The following is a 21,803-nucleotide window of genomic DNA, read 5'->3' as shown; positions in this document are numbered from 1 at the left end:
TCAATTTTTGTTTGGATGCGTCGGGTGGTGGGAGGGCATCACGACAAAAAAAATGTTGGCCAGATGATTTTTTTTGCAGTGTTATACACGGTCGTATCCAACAATGTTATCAATGTATTTTTTCATCACTTAAACCTTCCGCGCAAAGTTATTTCCCCTCGCTGGCTTAAACACGTTTGAACTTTAAACAGCGACGTCGACCACCCCAGCAGTGGTCACGGAATGCTACCGTTGACGCCACCAAGCAAATGGAAATTCATTGACCGTCAAAACACCCCTGGCAAATATGATCAAATGGTTTCTCCTCATACTTGAAATTCGGGTTTGACCAATCATGGTGTGGGCGCTACCAAGTTCGCCGCCTGTGGAGGGGGGGTGTTGGACTCTGAGCGATACCGGCGTCTCCTCTCGCTCGTGAGTAAAAAGTCAGTGGGCCGCTCGCGGGCGGTGGCTGTACGTGGCGTGACCTCGCAACGTTTTAATGTCAGATTTGTATGTAGGTCACGGTCAGATTTCATGGTCGCGATCACGGCCTGAGGGGGTCACGGCAGGCAGCCGTCAATGTCGTTTCCCGCGCAGTGAAATGGTGGCGCTACAAAAAGCCAGACGCCGCCCGTTTGAAGCACAACTAATGTCACGAAACGCCCCTCCTGTGCCACAGCGCGCGGCCTCCCCATGGATTCTCAGCCATGTGCTCTTGCCCCGTTGTGCAATGCCTTGGGTATTTGTATTAGTACGGAGGGAATTGTGTTTGGCCGAAATGTTATATTTTTATACGCTGCGTATATTATTATGACATGAATTCCACGGTGTGGCGCGTGTCTACGTCTTAAATACAGTACTGTATCAGTAAAATAATTCATGTCCTGTCTTGAGGGAACATTTAAAGAGGACGAGCCGGTGCCTGTTTCCCGCCAGTTCCTCGTTAGTATAGTGGTCAGTATCCCCGCCTGTCACGCGGGAGACCGGGGTTCAATTCCCCGACGGGGAGGGCTGTTGATTTTTTTTGTTTTATTTCGACAAATACATTTCTTTTACATTATTAAGCACTCGACGATATCACGACTTCGTGAAGATACATTTTATCTGAATATCCACAACGTTCAAATACAACAAACACAAACCATGTGGCTCGTCTGACTTGAGTCAGCTGCTTGCTGTTGTTCACGTTACCACGTGGAGGAGAGGACAGGTTAACTGATGGGTGACGATGTTGGGTTTCGTGGAGTCCGTGGCAGGCAATGCACGCCCAGGAGGGACCAGGGTCGCGTGCGCTCCACCAGGGGGCGGTAGGCAGCCACTCGGCGGTTCGGGGCCGTGACTGACGTGAATCACCCCGACACCGCCAGCATCAGATCTTCTCTCTCCCCTCTTACATGTCGAACCTCCACCGCAGCGTTCTTCAAATAGGATTTCTGGCTAGGGCCACATTTGGCCCGCCAGTTGAACGCTGCCTTTAACTCTTCAACTTTTTACACATTTGCCAGTAATGACTCCGTGTGTCTCTGTGTGTGTGGCCTTAACATTAAAACTCTATCATGGGCGACGTTTCAGGCAACAGCCCTTATTCATAGCATGTTAAATATTCTTCATAGAAGAAAGGCCATTGCCCGAAACGTCGCCTATTATATATGGTTTTCTTTTAAGGCCACATGCATTGTTGCTATTGGCCAAATCAGCAGCATCATCACCATAGCATGTTAAATATTCTTCATAGAAGAAAGGCCATTGCCCGAAACGTCGCCTATTATATATGGTTTTCTTTTAAGGCCACATGCATTGTTGCTATTGGCCAAATCAGCAGCATCATCACCACACAATTGGCTGAACCCATCAGTTAGTCCCTGTCCTGCTGCTCACCAAAACATCATATGCTCCACATCATTGGGTGTAGATCAGAAGTCCGGTGACAAAGGGGTAGAGAAGACCTAAGGCCAGATGGCAGCATAGTACCGTCCGGTTCAGATCTCGGGGGTTGCCGCGTGTCTCCTGTGCAGCAGCGGTGAAGTCTGGTTGGAGGGCAAAACGCGTTGTTAGCCATGTGGTGCAGTGAGTGGTGGAGCCATCGACGGAGTTGGCCATGATATCTCATCTTGAGGGTTTGAATTGTCATGAAATATTTTCCAGGGTCCCCCCCCCCCCTCCCCAACTGCTGACTCTCCGGACCCCACCCCTGCCGATCATCTCACGTTGTTGTTGTTGTGCTGTCGTTGTTGTGGCACTGTGCCGGCTTAAGAGCGCACACCTCTCGCTTGCGTGGCCTGCCCCGTCCGGCGGGGCCCCCGGGACAAGCACCAGCGGAGAGGCCAGCAGGGGCGGGCGGTGGAGGGGGGAGCGGCCATGCGGCGCCGGCTGGACGGAGCCCTGCGCTCCGAGCTGGCGTTCCTGGGCGCGCTGTACTGTGTGCAGGGCATGCCCTATGGCCTGCAGTCGGGATACCTGCCACTCTACATGCGCGCTGCCGGCGCTTCGTACGGGCTGGCGGCCATCACGCGGGTCCTCTACGTGCCCTGGCTGCTCAAGTTCGCGTGGGCGCCGCTCGTAGGCCAGTGCGGCTCGCTGCAAGCCTGGCTTCTAGGCAGCACGGGCGCCATGGGTCTCGTGTGCCTGGTGGGTTCAGTTCAATTCCAGGCCGCCAACTCGCGAACCGTTTCGTCGCGTGCCGAGCGGGCGGTCAAGGTCGGGGTCGTTCGAACACCGAGGTTGCGAGAGCGACCCCCGGCAACGTCGCCGGCTCCGGTCGTGAGGCGGCGGCGCTGACGGCGGGTGCCGCCTCCCCGCCCGATGCAGGTCGGCGGTGCGGTGCTTCCCGAGCCACGCTCCTCGCTGGCGCCCAACGCCGTGCTGCTGCTGCTGCTCAACGCGCTGGCGTCTGTGCAGGACGTGGCAGTGGACACGTGCGCCGTGCGGCTTCTCGCCGGTGGGGCACGCCTCGCCTGGGGCAACGCCGTGCAGGTGAGCGACGGCGCCCCGGTGGTGTCAGAGGCACGCCGATCAAATCCGGCATGCTGCCCTAGTTTATGTATTAACCGTGAGATATGAGCTAAATATACATGCTAAAGATCTTGTGATGGGATTCCAAAAGAGTTGGCCGTTATGTGCCAACGTCATTGTTACCTGCAAATGACTCAACATTGTCCCCGACAGCCGTGCCTTTGTGACAGATTGGCACGGATAACAAATGTACTGAATTATTATTCCGAATGATAAATGGTGTTCACAAGCTTAGACAGTTGATGGTCTCATTCCGGTCGCCAGTAACTCCTTAATCACGTTAAGTTTTGTGAATGTTTAATAAGTTTTGTTTCATATACTACGATGGCTAAAAAGAATTAATTTTATATGCGATGAGCACATCTCGCAAGGAGTGTCAGCTGGTGATGCTACCTCCTCGCGTGGATGAGAGGCACTTGATAGGCCGTCGGAAGTATCGCGCCCACGTGGCCGCGATGTTACCCTGCCATCTGAGAGTTCTGAATGAAAATGCCTTCGTTTGTATGCATGTTGAACTTCTTTCGCACCATATGTAGCCAACCGTGCTAATCGGAGGTGTTTCGTGGCAACAATTGTAAAACAATAACAGGGAACACAGTCAGACAAAAAACAAGCAGCTACGACTTGCTTTGAAAGCCCACAAAAGTGAAACGGCGCCGTGCCCCACTGCCCCCTCCCAGGTGGTCGCCTACAAGCTGGGCTCGGCGCTGGCGGGCGGCGCGCTCCTGGGGCTAGCGGGCGAGCGGCTGGGCTGGCACGGGGTGCTGCGTGTGCTCGGAGCGCTCTACCTGCTGGCGCTCGCCTACACCCACCGCTGGCTCACTTGGCGGCCCGGCGGCATGCTGTCTCCTGCCCAGCACGGCGGGCAGCACGATGATGGGCAGCAGCAGCAGCAGCAGCAGCAGCGGCACCGTGCCACCTTCAACCCCGTCGCTATCTCCAGGGAGCTGCTCAAGACGCCAGGCACCGCCTGGATGGCCGTATTTGTTCTGCTCTACAAACTCGGTAAACGGTTAACTCATGCCTGGCTCAAGGCCTGACTCTAGCCCTGAGCCTAACCCTGATCGTCGCCCACACTATGAGCAGCAGTGCTACGATTCACCTCCCACTCATTCAATGAATTTACACGATTCAGACTTACGATTCCATTCAAAATTGTATTATACTGCGTCTCGTTTTCATTGCCTCATTTGCAGTGTTTTTTTCCACCAAGTTAGCACAGCCTCGTCCATCCCATTAGCCTAAACATAGCCTTGGCATATCACTGCATATCATCGTCCCCAGCCATGATCAATACACTACTCGATGAAGGCCTAGTTCTCACGGACCTGCGACCTAACAGTCTACCGAGCATCTGCACACGAGCTGAGTTTAGCCTCATCCTGTAACAAGGCAGAGTAATATAACGTGTCGACCGAGTGTGAAGAGGTCCTGGCAGTTGCAGAAATCGCTACGCATGGGGCTCAAATCAAGAACAGTGTTAAAACTATTTCCCTCAAATACCCAATTGGTGCGGCTACAATACTGGCAGTGATAGGTTCGTTATCATTCACTGGCGGTTCCTTGGTCGGAGGCCACATACTGCCACGGGCCCCACTAAACTATTACATGTAATTTATTTTTTTATTTTACCAGGTAAGGCCCACTGAGCTTCATAGCTCTTTTTCAGAAGCGACCGGGCCACAAATGATAGCTCAACGAAGTGGCTTATCGTGTGGACATTCATAGCAGCCAAATACTCTCAACACGTGATGTTGCTTCTAAATGTGGAGAGAAAAACCACGTGACCACGGGGAGACAGACGTGAAAACTCGAAATATACAGCAGGCGTCAGGGTCGGGATCTAACCTACGACCTCCCGTATACCAGGCGAAGTAGTTAACATCTCGCCAGATCGGTGCCCCACCCCGCCCCAGACCCCGGGCAGGAGCATAGCAGCGGGTGTGGCCCGCAGGTTGCGGATTCCCGTGCCAACTCGAGGGTTCTGCAGCACGTGTCCTGTGTTCCAGGGTCAATCTGTGAATGACCCCGTGAGTCTGACGGTTAATTGACAAGCGCCGCTTGCCGAGGCGCTTTCGGCCCGTCCTCGTTAGTATAGTGGTCAGTATCCCCGCCTGTCACGCGGGAGACCGGGGTTCAATTCCCCGACGGGGAGTGCGAATATTTTTTTTTCAATTCATCTCAACTCTGCTGCACGTCTGGGTGCAGTCTTAACGACCAACGAATCTTTATTTCGTGGTGTCTGATCGACGCTCGTGATCTGATTGCTGTACATGAATGCGCGGTTTGAGTGTCTGAGATGGGCCTCCTTTGCTCTCCTCCCCCATGCGTTGAGGTCGTTGAGCTGCATCGCTAGGGAGACGAAGCACACTTTATTGTGCCGTGAAGAAGGGCCATTACCCGAAACTTCGTCGAGTATGTTTTTATTTTAAATCCACACACAGTGTTATTGATGAATGTGTTGCGTTTTTAATCGTAATATTTGTTACGTAATAGATACAGGGGCGGAGCCAGGATTTCAGGCCGGGGTGACATTCAACAAATGTTAATTTCAAGAATGATTAGAGAGTCAGGCTGTTGCAGTCGAAACGTCGTGAGAATTTTATTGTTTTATATTTTTATTATTTTATTGTTTCCCTTCTACGTGACTTCACCGAAAGAACCAAGAATATAATTCGAGTATCGTGACGTTTTGCCGGCAATTACAACAGCAACCAGCAGCATCATCAGGCGGCAGCCAGAGTTGTGGAGAAAAATCCTCCTTGGATTTTTTTAAAAATGACATATTTCATTAGCCAACACGACCTTCTTGGGAGTGCACAATTTCAGCGGCATTGGTTCAACACAAGCGACACTGAGCCGGTTTTGACATTCGGTGCCTCATCAGTGGAGACCATCTCTCTCGAACCAGTGCTGATGACTGCCAGGGGTCTCCATGCAAGGGCCCTGCCGTTCACTTGCCATTCGTTCACAAGCGCCGCCTGGCGCGTCGCGTTCGGCTCGTCCTCGTTAGTATAGTGGTCAGTATCCCCGCCTGTCACGCGGGAGACCGGGGTTCAATTCCCCGACGGGGAGTGCCAATTTTTATTATTTTTAAACAATTTATCTCAGCCCTGCTGCACGCCTCGTTTACGACCAATTATTTATTAATAATTTTGAAGTGGTCTCTGATCGATGCTAATTCATTGATTGCTGTAATGAATGCAAGTTTAAGTGTCTGAGACGGGCCTCCTCTGCGCCCCTGGCGGCCACAGTCCCCGCCTCGCCCTGCAGGGGGCGCGCGCGCCCCGCGTTGATGGGTCGTGACGTCACCCCCATTGACTCCATTCTTTCGTATGGCTGCTGATGTAAATGCAGAGCAACGGCTACAATATTACATTCGGGTGGTCAAGCTAATTGTGGATCGGGTATTACGTTGTACGGTCTGTTCTGGATGACCACAGTTGCACACTACAAGAGTTTATTTTATTTTACATTTGTGCATCAGGTATCCGCATCTGCCATGGTTTATGCAGTGGATGTGGTTTATGGTGGACCATGAGCTTCGTGGAAGATCGAACCCAGGGATCTTCTGCGTTGTGTCTTTCAAAAGGTGGCGTTCGTTTGCGAGTCCTTTTGAACTCCATTCAGCTCTCCAAGCTTCATCCGGGTTGAACTCACATTGATGAAGGTTAAGCGCGTGGGTCCAAAAGGGCTTTGCGTGACTTCAAGCGATGCCGAGGGACGTTATCGAGGTCCTGGTGAATGGGAAGGCGACTGCTTTCCCCGATCCGCAGAACTTCCCGGAGGGTTGCAGCGTTGCGGCGGCTGGGTGGGACAGAGATTTGGTGACAGCACGGGCAGCCAGGGTGTTGGGGTCGACTCGAGGGTTCCAGTGATCCACCACATTGCAGTGTTCAGTTGGACATCAACAAGTGGAGTGGTGACTACTTGTAGTCCATACTGGTGCACTCTGCTGTACAGTGAAGTATGTACAGTATGTTCAACTTATTTTATACGTAGCCAACCGTGCTAATCGGAGGTGCTTGGGAGAGTCAATAAACGAAACACAGAAGTGCTCAAGAAATCAATTTTCAATCTGTATGTAAAATTGCATAGCCCCAACAATGGCTTCCTAATATCAGAAGGAAGAGCGTTCCAGACGGCCGGATAAGCGCATCTGAAAGTACGCGATGCGCATCTGAAAGTACGCGATACTGCATTGGGAAGGTAGCCTTCACGCTACCTTCCCAATGCAGTATCAAAGCAATTAAACTTCTCTCTTACTAATAAAATATATACTTGGTGAAACTGAGTCCATGTTACTGAAATAATGGACTTTCAGAAGGGAAAACGCGCGTGGGCCCATGGGTTGTGCAATAAATCTTCATCGTTAATTATATTGGACACGACGACACATCGCGATGCAACGTGACATTAACGCGTCTCTACTCCATATAACACCAACGAGCTTGGACTTGCTACGAGTCCTCTTGCAATGCTGTGCATAATTAGAATTTAACTTTTAAATATCGAATCAACCAACCTCATTGTCCCCTGGCCATGAGAATGTGGAAATTCCATCCTGCCTGTGGCTGAACACACCGTGGTCATGTGTGGCGGTGCTGCGTCTCCTCTCGGGGACCCTGCAGCACAGCTCCCAGGTACTGGTCCCTGATTCGACCCCTGAGCGACCCTCCGGGTGACAATCTCAGCGGTTCATTCACAGGCGCTGCTTGCCAGGTCGCGTTCGGCCCGTCCTCGTTAGTATAGTGGTCAGTATCCCCGCCTGTCACGCGGGAGACCGGGGTTCAATTCCCCGACGGGGAGTGCCTGCTTTTTCTTTGTTATTATTATTTGCTCAATGTATTTACACTTTTTCTTCCCGCCTGGGTGTTCGCCAAACGACCTGGAACAGATTAACGAGTGTTTGATCGATGGTAATTAATTCACTGAGCGCTGTAATTAATGGGCTTGTAGCGGATGAGCAGACGTCCGCTGTTGCGCCTGGCAGTAGAATCGCCGGAGATGGTAACGCCACGCTGACGATGATGATGATGATTTCAACTTGTAACCACCGGGTCGACGCGCGGTATTTCGCTCACTGTCGGAGAAAGAGGATGACTCGGATGTGCGAGGAGGAACCACAGACGAGCGAGATAGGCAGCAAGTAGCCACGAGGCGAGGAGCCGGCACCAATAATTGCCCAAGCTTCGTGGCCCCCCTATATTTGTGTGTCGATGTTTTCAGCCATTTAATGAGCGTTTACGTGTGGGAAGAAACCCGGAGCGCCCGAAGAAAACCCTCGCGTGCTAGAGGGCAACGCTTTATCGCCGTACAGGCGGATCAGGCGGAGTCGACGTGTTCGCTACACTGTGCCTGACTTTCGCTCAACCAGCTTAAAAGGGCGCTACGAATCTTAACAGCGTTTATTGAAGCTCTGTCGTCCCAACAGGTCTGTCCCTTTCACCTGAAGAAGGCCACTTGTGTTGTGGCCGAAACGTCGTGATTTTTGTTTTATTTTTTACCTACGTGACTTTACCGAATAGAACCAAAGAGTTTCGCTGCACTGCCTTCTCCTGGCGGCTCAGGGTTATTGTGGGCTCCTCCTAGACGTGCACGCGGGAAGGGAGTTTCACAGCGTGTGTGCGGTGATCCTCCAACCCCACAGCAGGGGAGGGCTGTGACTGTGCCTGTGTTTCGAGATTTATGTTACACAGATTCCAGATCGTAGGTTCCCAGTTTTCCCAAAATCAACCCACCGATGACCTCGTGAGGAGTCTCAAGGTTCACGACCTCCCGTATACCAGGCGAGGTAGTTAACATCTCGCCATATCGGCGCCCCACCTCGCCCCAGACCCCGGGCAGGAACACCGCGGCGGGTGTGATGATCCGCAGGCTGCACATTCCCGTGCCAAGTCGGGGGTGCTGCAGCACGTGTCCTGTGTCCCAGGGTCATGCCGTGAACGACCCCGTGAGGAGCCTCAAGGTTCATTCACAAGCGCTGCTTGCCGGGTTGCGTTCGGCTCGTCCTCGTTAGTATAGTGGTCAGTATCCCCGCCTGTCACGCGGGAGACCGGGGTTCAATTCCCCGACGGGGAGTACCTGTTTTTTTTCAATTAACCTCAGCTCTGATTGTGTTGTCGTTTCTCTGCATGTTTGAAATAATGGGTACGTCGCACTCTGCTTCTCCTATGTGTCTTTATCTTACGATTTGTAGGCAAGTACCGAGCGTCTGATCCGATGCTAATGATCTGATTGCTCTTCTTTGGTTCTTTCGGTAAAGTCACGTAGAATAAACACAAGATCCAGGTCTGATTCAACACAGTACATAAAATCCGTGATCTGGTTCCATCTGTAAAAGATGCTGTTCCAGACATACAGTACCCGGGCGTTTACAAACTAAAGTGCCTCTGTGGTAGTAGCTACATTGGAGAAACCAAACGACATATCTCGGACCGCATCCGCGAACATAAAGCAGACTTGAAACAGGATAGAACGAACTCCTCTGCCGTGGCAGATCACTGTTATAATTCAGTGGGCTCACATGACATTGACTTCTCCAAGACGGAGGTTCTTTGCAAACCAACCGGCTACCATGAGAGATTCGTTCATGAGGCCATTCACATATACAAGCATAGAGACAATTTCAACCGAGAAGATGGATTCTGGCTTAGTAACCATTGGAAAGATGTTTTAAACCATTTCCGTTCTTAATTAACTGTATTTTACGATGACCTTCAGACCGCAGCTCTTTCGCTGGCATTGACTCTTAATACCTCTCACACCACGGTTAATGGTATGGTTTACAACATGGAGTATAACAGCGCCTCGCAGCTGTCTCTCTCCCCCTCCTCTGTTCCGACCATGGACGAACTCGTCCGTCTGAACGGGGCTCGTAGCTATCCGTGGTGCTAAAGTTGAGGGTAAGAATCCACCCATTTTTTCGCCATATAGCATTGTGATATATAACGACTTATTGTTGGTAGCTTAGCTGATTGGAGAATATATAGAGTTTATTGATAACATTGAGGTAATTTATATTTTAGTTTTTTATTGGTTTACTATATAGTATTCATTATATAGTGCAGTGTATACCCAGTTATTGTGAATAGCTCAGATGTGTAGGCTTTGACTTTAACATAGCCATTTCTGTGACCAGTCACAAGCTAATCACTCAGTTATTTCAATGCTAAATTCTCCTAGTTATTTCAATGCTAAATTCTCCTGTTTGATTTGTACTAGGTGCCTCTGTGAATGTGTATGCTTTGACTTTAACATAGCCATTTCTGTGACCAGTCACAAGCTAATCACTCAGCTATTTCAATGCTAAATTCTATGCTAATTTCCTTTGTCAAGGGGTACCTCTGTGGATGTGTATGCTTTGACTTTAACATAGCCATTTCTGTGACCAGTCACAAGCTAATCACTCAGCTATTTCATTGCTAAATTATATGCTAATTCCTTTGTCAAGGCGCTTTGTTTCTTCTCACACAGCTTAAAGGTCGCGATCTGAGCTTGGCTGTGTTCGCTCCAGCGCTGTCCTCCAGACAGTCTCGTCCCTTCACCTGATGAAGGCCGCTTGTGTTGTGGCCGAAACGTCGTGAGAATTTTATTGCGTTATTTTATTTTATCAATTTATTATTTTATTCTCATTCTACGTGACTTTACCGAATATAACCAAAGAGTTTCGCTGCACTCCCTTCTCCTGGCGGCTCAGGGTTATTGTGGGCTCCTCCTAGACGTGCACGCGGGAAGGGAGTTTCACAGCGTGTGTGCGGTGATCCTCCAACCCCACAGCAGGGGAGGGCTGTGACTGTGCCTGTGTTTCGAGATTTATGTTACACAGATTCCAGATCGCAAGTTCCCAGTTTTCCCACATTCAACCCACCGATGACCCCGTGAGGAGTCTCAAGGTTCACGACCTCCCGTATAGCAGGCGAGGTAGTGAACATCTCGCCATATCGGCGCCCCACCTCGCCCCAGACCCCGGGCAGGAACACCGCGGCGGGTGTGATGATCCACAGGCTGCACATTCCCGTGCCAAGTCGGGGGTGCTGCAGCACGTGTCATGTGTCCCAGGGTCAATCCGTGAACGACCCCGTGAGGAGTCTCAAAGTTCATTCACAAGCGCTGCTTGCCAGGTCGCGTTCGGCCCGTCCTCGTTAGTATAGTGGTCAGTATCCCCGCCTGTCACGCGGGAGACCGGGGTTCAATTCCCCGACGGGGAGTGCCAATTTTTTTTTAGTAATCTCAGCTCTGATTTGTGTTGTTGTTTCTCTGCATGTTTGAAATAATGGGTACGTCGCACTCTGCTTCTCCTATGTGTCTTCATCTTACAATTTGTAGGGAAGTGCCTTGCGTCTGATCCGATGCCAATGATCTGATTGCTGTAATGAATGCGGGTTTGGGTGTCTGAGACGGGCCTCCTCTCCGCGCCTGGCGGCCACAGTCCCCGCCTCTGCCTGCAGGGGGCGCGCGCGCCCCGCGTTGATGGGTCGTGACGTCACCCCCGCTGACCCCATTTGTTAAATCGCTCTCGCCCTCCCCAATGCGGTCACGTCGTGGAACAACTGCATTGCTAAGAGGGACAAAGCGCACTTCAGTGTGCAGCGAAGAAGGGCCATTGCTCGAAACGTCGCCCGTTATCTTTTTCTTTTAAAGCCACGCACAGTGTTATTTATATTTGCTTCATTGCTCTGTTTTATGTTGGCGACTCCGGTTGGCCCAATCTTTCAAAATGTAACCAATCCCGGTCCGCTGTTGAGTTCCCACCTGGATACACAACATCGACTCGAAAACTTGAACCTGTTTGTCGAACCTGTATGTGCAACGTCGTTTTGCTCATGCTGTATTTATTTTGAGCCCATCTCTGCAGCCTTTGTTCAATTCAGCGATCATTTTCTCCGTAATTCATACCCATGGACACTCTGACTCTGACCTAAACTCATCAGGTCACTTGGTGAAGCGCTGCGTCGCTTCTGCACGGGTCTCACGGCTCACCAAGTTCCCGTGCCCTCGCTCCAACCCACCAATGACCCCGTGAGGAGTCTCAAGGTTCATTCACAAGTGCTGCTTGCCAGGTCGCGTTCGGCCCGTCCTCGTTAGTATAGTGGTCAGTATCCCCGCCTGTCACGCGGGAGACCGGGGTTCAATTCCCCGACGGGGAGTGCCTGTTTTTATTTGTTATCATTATTTTCTCAATGTATTTACACTTTTTCTTCCCGCCTGGGTGTTCGCCAAACGACCTGGAACAGATTAACGAGTGTTTGATCGATGGTAATTAATTAACTGAGCGCTATAATTAATGGGCTTGTATCGGATGAGCGGACGTCCGCTGTTGCGCCTGGCAGTAGAATCGCCGGAGATGGTAACGCCACGCTGACGATGATGATGATGATTTCAACTTGTAACCACCGGGTCGACGCGCGGTATTTCGCTCACTGTCGGAGAGAGAGGATGACTCGGATGTGCGAGGAGGAACCACAGACGAGCGAGATAGGCAGTAAGTAGCCACGAGGCGAGGAGCCGGCAACAATAATTGCCCAAGCTTCGTGGCCATCCCTATATTTGTGTGTCGATGTTTTCAGCCATTTAATGAGCGTTTACGTGTGGGAAGAAACCCGGAGCGCCCCGAAGAAAACCCTCGCGTGCTAGAGGGCAACGCTTTATCGCCATACAGGCGGATCAGGCGGAGTCGACGTGTTCGCTACACTGCCTTCTCCTGGCGGCTCAGGGTTATTGTGGGCTCCTCCTAGACGTGCACGCGGGAAGGGAGTTTCACAGCGTGTGTGCGGTGATCCTCCAACCCCACAGCAGGGGAGGGCTGTGACTGTGCCTGTGTTTCGAGATTTATGTTACACAGATTCCAGATCGCAAGTTCCCAGTTTTCCCACATTCAATCCACCGATGATTTCGTGAGGAGTCTCAAGGTTCACGACCTCCCGAATACCAGGCGAGGTAGTCAACATCTCGCCATATCGGCGCCCCACCTCGCCTCAGACCCCGGGCAGGAACACCGCGGCGGGTGTGATGACCCGCAGGCTGCACATTCCCGTGCCAAGTCGGGGGTGCTGCAGGACGTGTCATGTGTCCCAGGGTCATACCGTGAAGGACCCCGTGAGGAGTCTCAACGTTCATTCACAAGTGCTGCTTGCCAGGTCGCGTTCGGCCCGTCCTCGTTAGTATAGTGGTCAGTATCCCCGCCTGTCACGCGGGAGACCGGGGTTCAATTCCCCGACGGGGAGTGCCAATTTTTTTTCAATTCATCTCTGCTCCTCTTCACGTCTGGGTTCCTATCTTTACGACCTATGAACAATCATTAAGCATCTGATCGATGCTATTTTACTGATTGCTGTAAATTAATGCTGTTTTGAGTGTCTAAAACGGACGTCTTCTGCGCGCCTGGCGGCCACAGTCCCCTCCTCGGCCTGCAGGCGGCGCCCCAGGGTAAAAGCGAGGTCAATCACGGCAATTGCCCTTTTTTGTGGATCGCTCGGTCATGTAATTCACATTTAGTTTCCCTCTGCAAACGTCGGTACTGGTGAAATGCCTCCAACGTGATGATTGATATACTCCCACTCCGAGAAAGCCGTGTGGCTGATGGTATGAGTATGAATATTTAGTATTTGGAGGGGACAGATATGTGAAGGAGGAGACGTATTGTTTGCTGATTTATTGTTACATTCATCAAAAACGACAACGCTGATGATTATTTTGTGGTGTGTATCACATCGTGGTGAAGTGTGGTCAAACATCCCCCCATGACCGGCTTGGGGGGGGGGGGCTTCATCCAGCAGTGGATTGACAAAGGGGGCTGTTCGTGTTTTAGTTTGGATATCTTGGACTTCATGGGAACATTCACTGAGATTGCGAATCCAGCACACCACATCCAGTATAATATCTCCATGGATGTAGTGGAGGATAGTAGTGGGTAATCATCACGTTCCACCCACCACAGTCTGTCAAACACCTCTTCAGCGGTATACAGGGGCACACTGCAAGTTAGTCAAAATGCAGGTCGCGTGTGGTGGGGTAAAGTGTGTGTACTCCCACCTCTTACAAGTCGTCTGGTCAGCGTGGAAGAGTAGGCCAAATGCCCTCGAGAGGGGTTCTCGAGCGCTCCTTCTCCCGGAGACCCTTCTGCCAGCGGCGGGCCTGAGCAAGTCTGCAGTTGCAATTGGAGTTGGCCAAATATCCAACCATGGGGTCACAGAGCTTTGGCAAATTGTTGTCAGCGCCGGTTCTGGCTGCATTTCTGCTTGTCTGTAATTTCCCGCACCTCTGTATGAAATCTGTGCAGCGCGATAATTCTGCTGCAGCGATTTGAGATTAAATGTCCATGAATGACGTCGTTATCTACAAATAAAGCATTATTGTCATCATTGTAAACCTTCACCTCCTATAGACACGCATTGACAACCTCACTCAGAGCCGTGCTGTCCCCCCTCTCCCCTGTCGCACCTGCCCCCCCGTCCCCGTGTCCCCCCGTCCAACCTGTCCCGAGCCCCCCATTCCCCCTGTCCCAGTGTCCCCCCCCCTACACCCCTGTCTCTGGGCCCCCGTGTCCTCCTCTCCCCCTGCCCCACCTTTTCCCATGCCCCCCTCCCGTCCGCGTGCCCCAGGCGAGCAGGCCGCTCTGGGGATGTTCCCGCTGGCGCTGCTGGATAGGGGCTTCTCGACCCGCGAGGTGGCGCTTTGGGGGGGCTTGGTCGGTGTGGCGACCTCCATGGCGGGCTCGGCGCTGGGGGGCCCGCTGTGTGACCGCTACAGGTGCCCGTCACAGCTCCAGGGCTGGGTTTTTGGATTGGCGTACACTGTGTGCAGGGAATATACAACTGTGGCGGGCAGGTTGCTCGATGACACCCAACGCTCACTCATTCACTGATGTCACTCTCTGCGAGCGTGCGTGGGGGGCGACTGTGCGGTGGTGAGCGCACTGCTCTGCGAACCTGGCGAGTCGAGTTCGAGTCCCGCGAATGATCAATAACAGCGGCGAATATGCGAACCGGTCCTGGGACCTCCTCTAGTTTGACTCAGCCTTAACCACTCGGGAGACAAGCGCAGCCAGGCGTGGATGCTGGCCACGCACCCCCTCGTGTGCCGTGCCGGCCTTCATAGGCGCTCGCGAACAGCGCTTGCCCCAACAGTCTGTTAAAGGCCTCAATGGGGGCGGGACCTGTGCCGTTGTTTTGTGCCCGTGTGTGCAGCACGTGGGGGCTACTGCGGGCTGCCCTGGCTGCTCGCCTCGTGCCCCTGTTCACGCAGACGTTACTGCTGAGCCTGCAGCCGACGGGGGGACCACTCGTTAAAGGTGGCCACCTCCCATCTCCCCCCACTCTCCGCCAACAACCGCCGTTCACGACGAAGTGGCAGTGACGTCACCATAGCGATTGTGCCAGGCTAGGTGCACCTTGTGGCCAAAGTGAAGTGGCTCGTTGACAGGAGGTCACAAGACCGACTCAGATGATGCACCATCAGCCACACGGCCTTTCCTTCTGGGACTGCATAGTCCCAGCAGCGCTCGTTCAAGACTGAGCTAAGCTCTGGACCGGTTTCGACATCTAGCGTCTCACCTGCGTCTACCTCCGTCACACTGAGTTAACAGGAGCTTGCGCCCTTTGACCTTTAACCGGCCGTCCTGGAAAACAATAGCGGTGGCGGTGGGCGACGTCTCGGTGATGTTGAAACATGACACGCGTCTGTATGTCTATGTGTGTTGAACTTCTTCCGCACCGGTGCGTAGCCAACCGTGCTAATTGGAGGTGCGGGGGAAGTACAACTAACTAAACGCAACAACAAGCAGTTCTAAAAGAAATTAGTTTTCCATCCATATGATGTCAAAGTGCATAGCTCCAGTGGCTTCCTAATGTCGGAAGAACGTTCCAGACAGCCACAGAAGCACACCTGAAAGCGTGTGATGCAGTGGCCGTCTTCCTTGACGAGATCAGCAAGGCATTGGGGTTAATGTCTGGCAAGCGCTTTGTGTGTGATGAGTGCGACCTTGTAATGTCCACACGACCATACTTCACCTTGCCGGTCAGAGGGAGTTGGTGAAGGCAGGGGAGCATAGACGTGGGTGCATAGTTTCGTATAATCGATTTTTTTCTACAACTGGCCTCTGATGCACTCCACACGTGACACATTCAAATATTGTACAAGTATAACTTAATTTATGCAACCAGGAAAGCCTCCTGAAGCCTCACGACTGTTTTAAGAGGTTACCGCATTGACAGGTTTGGCCGGTCCCCTCTTGGTGAATGTGGGGGGCGGGGGGGAAGCACCCAATCTTCCATGCACACGAGGGGGGTAACGCTCAAAAGTCCCTGCAGATGGGTTTGGGAACCCATCCTTGCTGCCACTGCCATCTCGTGGCGAGGGTCAAGCTGGCGTCGTGGTGTTGCGTTGTGCAGGCCTCGCCGTGATCTGCATTCTACTGCAGCACCTGCTCGGAGGCCTCGTCACGACGCTCACCTTCTCGCTCATGATGCGCTGTTCGCAGAGGGCGCCTCCTCACCTGCAGGTGAGCAGCGTGGCGAGCGAGGGTGCTGCCGACGCAGCGCTCACCGGGGGCCTGCGGACGGAACAGGTCCAGGCCCCAGGCCACGAAGAGAACTGGGAAATTGAACCAGGAGGGTCCAATTTTCCAGTTCCGCCACTGGGTCTCCATGTGAGTCCGTGGGCCTCTGTGCGAGTCAGTGTCTCAATGTATCCCCATGTCCTTTTGGGTGTTTGTGTCTATATGCAAGTCTGTGGAGCTCTACGTAAGTCTGTGCGTCTCTGTGAAGGGACGGATGTCTACAGTGGCGTAGCTATCGGGTGTGCAGACCGTGCACACTTGGAGGGGCTCAGACAGCTGGGCTGAAATGACGAGATCCCCCACATAATTCCTTGCACCACAGCCCCATCCCATCTAGCTGCCATGTCCCCCGTCACGATGCAATGAATTGTCACACTTCACCTTGAATGCACCCCGATTTCGTCACATCTCGGAAGCTGTGCAGGGTTGAGTCCGGATAGTGCTTGTATGGGCGACCGGTTAGTGCTTGTAACGTTCTGAGCTGCCCATCGGATTTCTCCAGTATAAATATATATTCTGATTCCGACAGCCACCACCAACGTGGTCACTTAAGCTGCTGCGGGGGCTATAATGTGATCAGCAGAGGGCAAAGTGTGGGCCCCAGACCCCAGTGATCCGTGACGGTCCTTCAAGTTCATCCGGAAATAATGACAATATATTTTGTTTCGAACATTAATTCATATTATACTTATATTTAATACAAAATTAAGTTAGGCAAATTAGCCTGATTAAACTACCCTAACCATAAAATGTAAATGTCCCCCCCTAAAAAACCTTATGACTGCGTTTAAAAAAAATTAATGTTCCGGTAATATGAATAATTTTATATTATTGATGCATAGAGAGACGAGTGAATGTGTTTTGTTACCAGGGGTTGGGAGCTGTGTGGTCCGCGGTAATATTAGCATCGGCCGAGTGGCCTGCGGGCCAAAAAAGTTTGAGAAAAACTGCTCTGTACAACTCCGCTCCCCGCCGACACTAACTCGTATGGCGGAGTTTGGTCAAATAACGACCCACACGGCATGGTGAGGCCCTCGTCCAGCAGTGGATTGTCTAAAGCAGGGGTCCCCAACCCCCGGGCCGCGGACCGGTACCGGTCCCTGGCCTGTTAGGAACCGGGCCGCACAGCAGGAGGTGAGCGGTGAGTCCGCACTGCGCACTTGTCTCAATCACAGTGTTGGTAAGCCCACAAGCTAACCCTGGCCGAAATGAGTAAAAAACAAAACGTCGCTGGAGAGCTTCTTTGAAAAGGGGGAAAGAATTGTCTTCCACGAAACTGTTGCCAAAAAGGTTGGGGACCGCTGGTCTAAAGGGCTGTGCACGCACAATGTGTGCACACTGTTCGAGTTACGCACGGAACGAGCTAAACCCGTACAAAGGTCACAGAAACAAACAAAACATGAACGATGCAAATGAGACGTTCACATAACCAGGCCAAACAAACCTTGCTGAATTAAACCGCGAACCACCACCCTTCAAAAAAGCCTCGTGGGAATGTCACGGAGTGGGCCCCACGGGCAGAGTGATCTCATCCACCGGCCACGCCTGGTCGTGGCGGTGGCGGCCTGCGGAGTTCTTGAGACAGTGCACTTTCCGTGTGAGGTGGGAGGGGGAGCTGGGGGGTGGGTAGTGAGACAAGTTTGTGACATTTCACAAGAAATTCGGACCAAAGTTATATACCCGGTCATACAAGTTTTCGGGCTGGGTGCTTCCGCGCTTCGTTTCTCGCCAGGTATTTTCCGGGTCGCTGTGTCGACTCGAGTGTATGGCACACGACAGTCGCGGTAGCCGCAGCCCACAGTGAGGGCTATGTTGGATGTGGTGTGGACATATTTTCCCGATCAGTCATTTGACAATTTCCCCATTTGCAGGAACGCGAAAGAAAATCTAATGGCACGTTTGCCCACGGTATTACTTGACTTAATTGGCTGGTTGTGGGTTGTAGTTCTATTTTTACATCATACCTACACGGTAGAACTCTAAAACAACTCATTATGAATCATGTTCTTACTATTGCGTGCATCCGCCTCTACTCGAAAAGCACAGTAGAGCATATACCCGTGTTTAAACATGTCACTATGAGCCGTGTCCTTTCTCAAAGACATCAGCAATCATGGCCATCCTTATGTAATGGTTTCGACTGAGGCGCACACTCAACGTGGAGGTGACACTATTTATTAACAACGTAACAGACAACTCGAACACTATATATAAGGTGGTGACCACCGTTCGTTATTTAACTAACACTTGGGGGGATACTATAACGTGACCAGAGCAGGTGAACAGGCTGCCTGGTCACGGACGAAGATCGGAGACTCGAGGACCGCTCTCTCTTCACGCCCCACTTATAACTCCCGTGGCGTGGCCGGCTCCGCCCTCGGCCACGCCCCCCTTCCCAATCCTTCGGGAAGGTCCGGGCCCCTTACCACGTGACCACCAAGCTCCCCCCTGGGGCCCCTTGCCCCCCTTCGTCCGTTCACGTGCCCTATCGGGTTCACGCAGAGTGTCACGGCCTGACGCGACCTCAGTGACACCCCACCTACAGTACCCATACAGTCCCAACACAGTACTGACGTCATATCACTACACCCGTACAGTCCCAACACAGTAGTGACGTCATATGTCACTACACTTACATTCAGCTGTCACTCAAGAACCTTGCAATGGAAACTCCCGATTAAATCCAGTCGTCACTATTTTTGTCCTGTACACTATTTAAGCATGGTGGTGTGACTAATTTTCTATAGACGTTTACATATCCAACCGTTTCACGCATCCACCTTCAACCTCAGTGTCCTGCGAGTCACATATGCGACGTTGTACTAACTGGCCACATGCCACCGCCCCAAGACTTCGGTTCTTTGCGGAGAGGCCGTGTGGGGATGGCTGGAGGTCATGGGGTGGGTGACTAATAGTGTTTTTTGAGGACGCTGGAAGGAACCCGTACCAACAATAACAACAAATGGTTTATATCTCTCCGCCAATAGACTGGCGGATGAGGGCCTCCCCACGCAGTGCCGGTCATGTGAGTTTGTTTAACTGTGCTTCACCATGCTGGTCAGTGCGGGTTGGTGAAGGGGGTATGGGACCCCAGCACCGTGAAAGAGGGGGGGGGGGGGCTGTATCGACACACAACATGGAGCGGACAGCACTGCCTTCTGTATGTCCATCCCACCCTCCTCATTACCCACCCTCCAACCCCGCACCGCCTCTCCCCTACGCAGGCGACACACTACAGCTTCCTGGCGCTGCTGGAGATCCTGGGGAAGCTGTTGCTGGGCACGGTGTCGGGGCTACTGCTGGACTCGCTCGGACTGGGCCCGGCGTTCACCCTCTTCCTGGCCCTCTCGTCGCTCGCGTTCGCGTACACGTGGTGCTCCGCACCCCCGTACTGACCCAGCAAGGGCCATGCTATAAGTCTAAGGGTCAATTGCTTTACATGACCAATAAAAGTGATTTTTGTAATTATATCGCAAAGTGTAAAATGTTATCACATGATAACATCAGTCACATAATGTTATGGGTACTGCTAAAGTTGTATCCACCTCGGATAAATCGCAAGACTGATTTTGGCACCATGAAACCACAAACATAATTCAGAACCTAGCACCACAACATTCAGTGTCGCTCTCGCTGTGGTTGGGGCAACCAGTCTTCTTCTTTCGTATGTCTGAAGAGAAACAACTACAATTTCAAACTCAGGTGGCCAAACCAGATAACCGCGTCAGGAGCAGGGGAGTGTAATGCTGCGATGCCTCCTTCGGATATGTGGATCTAGCATTGTGTCATTATATATTGTATGGTCTGTTCTGGATGACCACAGTCGCAACTAGTCACGTACGTACACCTCTGGTTTACTGGTGACCCGGATAATATTCAGTGAGATATTAAACCCTGGTGGCCACGGGAGGCTGAGAGATGTGTTATCGTGTCCCAATGGGGCCCGTTATAGGCCAAAGTGGATTTCAGACAACAAGGACGATGCTTCGTATTTATGTTGAACTTCTTTCACACCCTACGTAGACAACCATGCTAATCGGAGGTGCGTGGTAATTGGAGTGCCCAGTGACTGCTGTCATCACTCGACTGATGTTTGCCGTTCTTTTAGAGCTTTGAAGGACCACGCAATTAACAAAACCTACAATTAAACCCTTCGGCAAACGGAGAGTGGCTTATATATTCTTGGTTCTTTCGGTAAAGTCACGTAGAAGGGAAACAATAAAATATTACAAATATAAAATAAAATTCTCACGGCGTTTCGACTGGAACACAAGCAATCATCATCAGGTGTGAAAACCACAGCAAGAAAATTTGAAAAAAGTGGCGTTTTTTTAACGTTAGCACCACGGAGAGCGATTTGGCAGTTATTCAGATGGACGAGTCCATCTATGTTCGGAAAAGAGGAGGGGGGAGACGAAAATAATGGATGCAGTCTGAAAGCCACCGTAAGCGTGAACAATCAATTAAGACCCGAAATGGTTTATCAAATCCTTCCAATGATTGCTAAGCCAGAATCCATCTTCTCGGTTGAAATTGTCTCTGTGTTTGTATATGTGAATAGCCTCATGAACGAATCTCTCATTGTAGCCAGATGGCTTGCAAAGAACCTCTGTCTTGGAGAAGTCAATGTCATGTGAGCCTACTGAATTGTAACAGTGATCTGCCACGGCCGAGGTGTTGTGTTTTAGGTTTGTTGATGAGTTGCGTGAGGGTTGCGAGTCAGCACTGCAGCATGACGACAATTTTCCAAAGGTCCACAGAGCATGTCGGCCAATGTTGTTGATGACCCAACACCTCGCAACAGTTTATCACGAAGGCTTTCGCGACCAATATCCATAATGCAGGTTTTTTTTTAGTTAGATCGCGTAAATATAAACAGAACCTTTATTATTGGGACACAGACAACCCCATCAATAAGCACAGAATGTACTGTTAAATAAACATTAAAAGTAATTATATTAAAACTAGCCTTTTGCCCGTCCAAGGACGGGTGTATTTCATTGAATCTGAAATTGCATCCATTCGAGTGCAATTCGTAAGGCCGCGGTGACACAGACATTTAATTTAAAGGTTATAATCCCTTGTTCATCACAACGTCCTTTTTACTTTGAAGTCTCAACAGCGTGACGGAGATCACGTGACGTGAGGGTTGTAAGTTAACGCCGAGGGGGGGAGGCGCCTCGTCCCCATATGGAGTGACGTCACCCGCTAATTATTATTAATGGCGGGCTGTCCATTAGGACGTCACCTC

At 51.5% G+C, this 21,803-nt stretch overlaps 1 protein-coding gene and 8 non-coding genes across 9 annotated transcripts; all 9 read left to right on the top strand.

Moving 5' to 3' along the window:
• The first annotated feature begins 293 nt into the window (after positions 1–293).
• Positions 294–21,221, top strand: SLC33A2 (solute carrier family 33 member 2). Its single transcript, XM_076066734.1, has 8 exons — positions 294–414; positions 2,237–2,610; positions 2,791–2,955; positions 3,675–3,999; positions 14,598–14,745; positions 15,183–15,286; positions 16,386–16,495; positions 19,777–21,221. The coding sequence occupies exons 2-8, from the start codon at positions 2,341–2,343 to the stop codon at positions 19,945–19,947; spliced, it is 1,293 nt and encodes a 430-aa protein (XP_075922849.1). The 5' UTR covers positions 294–414; positions 2,237–2,340; the 3' UTR covers positions 19,948–21,221.
• Positions 920–991, top strand: TRNAD-GUC (transfer RNA aspartic acid (anticodon GUC)). The gene has a single exon. It is a non-coding gene; the product is annotated as a tRNA-Asp (tRNA).
• On the top strand, positions 5,078–5,149 carry TRNAD-GUC (transfer RNA aspartic acid (anticodon GUC)). Its single transcript has one exon. It is a non-coding gene; the product is annotated as a tRNA-Asp (tRNA).
• TRNAD-GUC (transfer RNA aspartic acid (anticodon GUC)) lies at positions 5,998–6,069 on the top strand. Its single transcript has one exon. It is a non-coding gene; the product is annotated as a tRNA-Asp (tRNA).
• TRNAD-GUC (transfer RNA aspartic acid (anticodon GUC)) lies at positions 7,732–7,803 on the top strand. The gene has a single exon. It is a non-coding gene; the product is annotated as a tRNA-Asp (tRNA).
• On the top strand, positions 9,004–9,075 carry TRNAD-GUC (transfer RNA aspartic acid (anticodon GUC)). The gene has a single exon. It is a non-coding gene; the product is annotated as a tRNA-Asp (tRNA).
• On the top strand, positions 11,133–11,204 carry TRNAD-GUC (transfer RNA aspartic acid (anticodon GUC)). Its single transcript has one exon. It is a non-coding gene; the product is annotated as a tRNA-Asp (tRNA).
• TRNAD-GUC (transfer RNA aspartic acid (anticodon GUC)) lies at positions 12,072–12,143 on the top strand. The gene has a single exon. It is a non-coding gene; the product is annotated as a tRNA-Asp (tRNA).
• TRNAD-GUC (transfer RNA aspartic acid (anticodon GUC)) lies at positions 13,149–13,220 on the top strand. Its single transcript has one exon. It is a non-coding gene; the product is annotated as a tRNA-Asp (tRNA).
• Positions 21,222–21,803: the final 582 nt, after the last annotated feature.

This window comes from Petromyzon marinus, chromosome 13 (genome assembly GCF_048934315.1).
Source record: "Petromyzon marinus isolate PM22_M1 ecotype Great Lakes invasive population chromosome 13, UKy_Petmar_22M1.pri1.0, whole genome shotgun sequence".
Classification (NCBI taxonomy): domain Eukaryota; kingdom Metazoa; phylum Chordata; class Hyperoartia; order Petromyzontiformes; family Petromyzontidae; genus Petromyzon; species Petromyzon marinus.
The sequence above is the reverse complement of the archived record's forward strand: the minus strand, read 5'-3'. Positions and strand labels throughout refer to the sequence as shown.

Excerpts from the sequence above, each read along its gene's own strand:
- SLC33A2 (XM_076066734.1), top strand. The coding sequence starts at position 2,341 with ATGCGGCGCCGGCTGGACGGAGCCCTGCGCTCCGAGCTGGCGTTCCTG. Across the intron at positions 4,000-14,597 it reads TGTTCTGCTCTACAAACTCG|GCGAGCAGGCCGCTCTGGGG; the intron begins GTAAACGGTTAA and ends CGCGTGCCCCAG. Across the intron at positions 15,287-16,385 it reads GGGGGGACCACTCGTTAAAG|GCCTCGCCGTGATCTGCATT; the intron begins GTGGCCACCTCC and ends TGCGTTGTGCAG.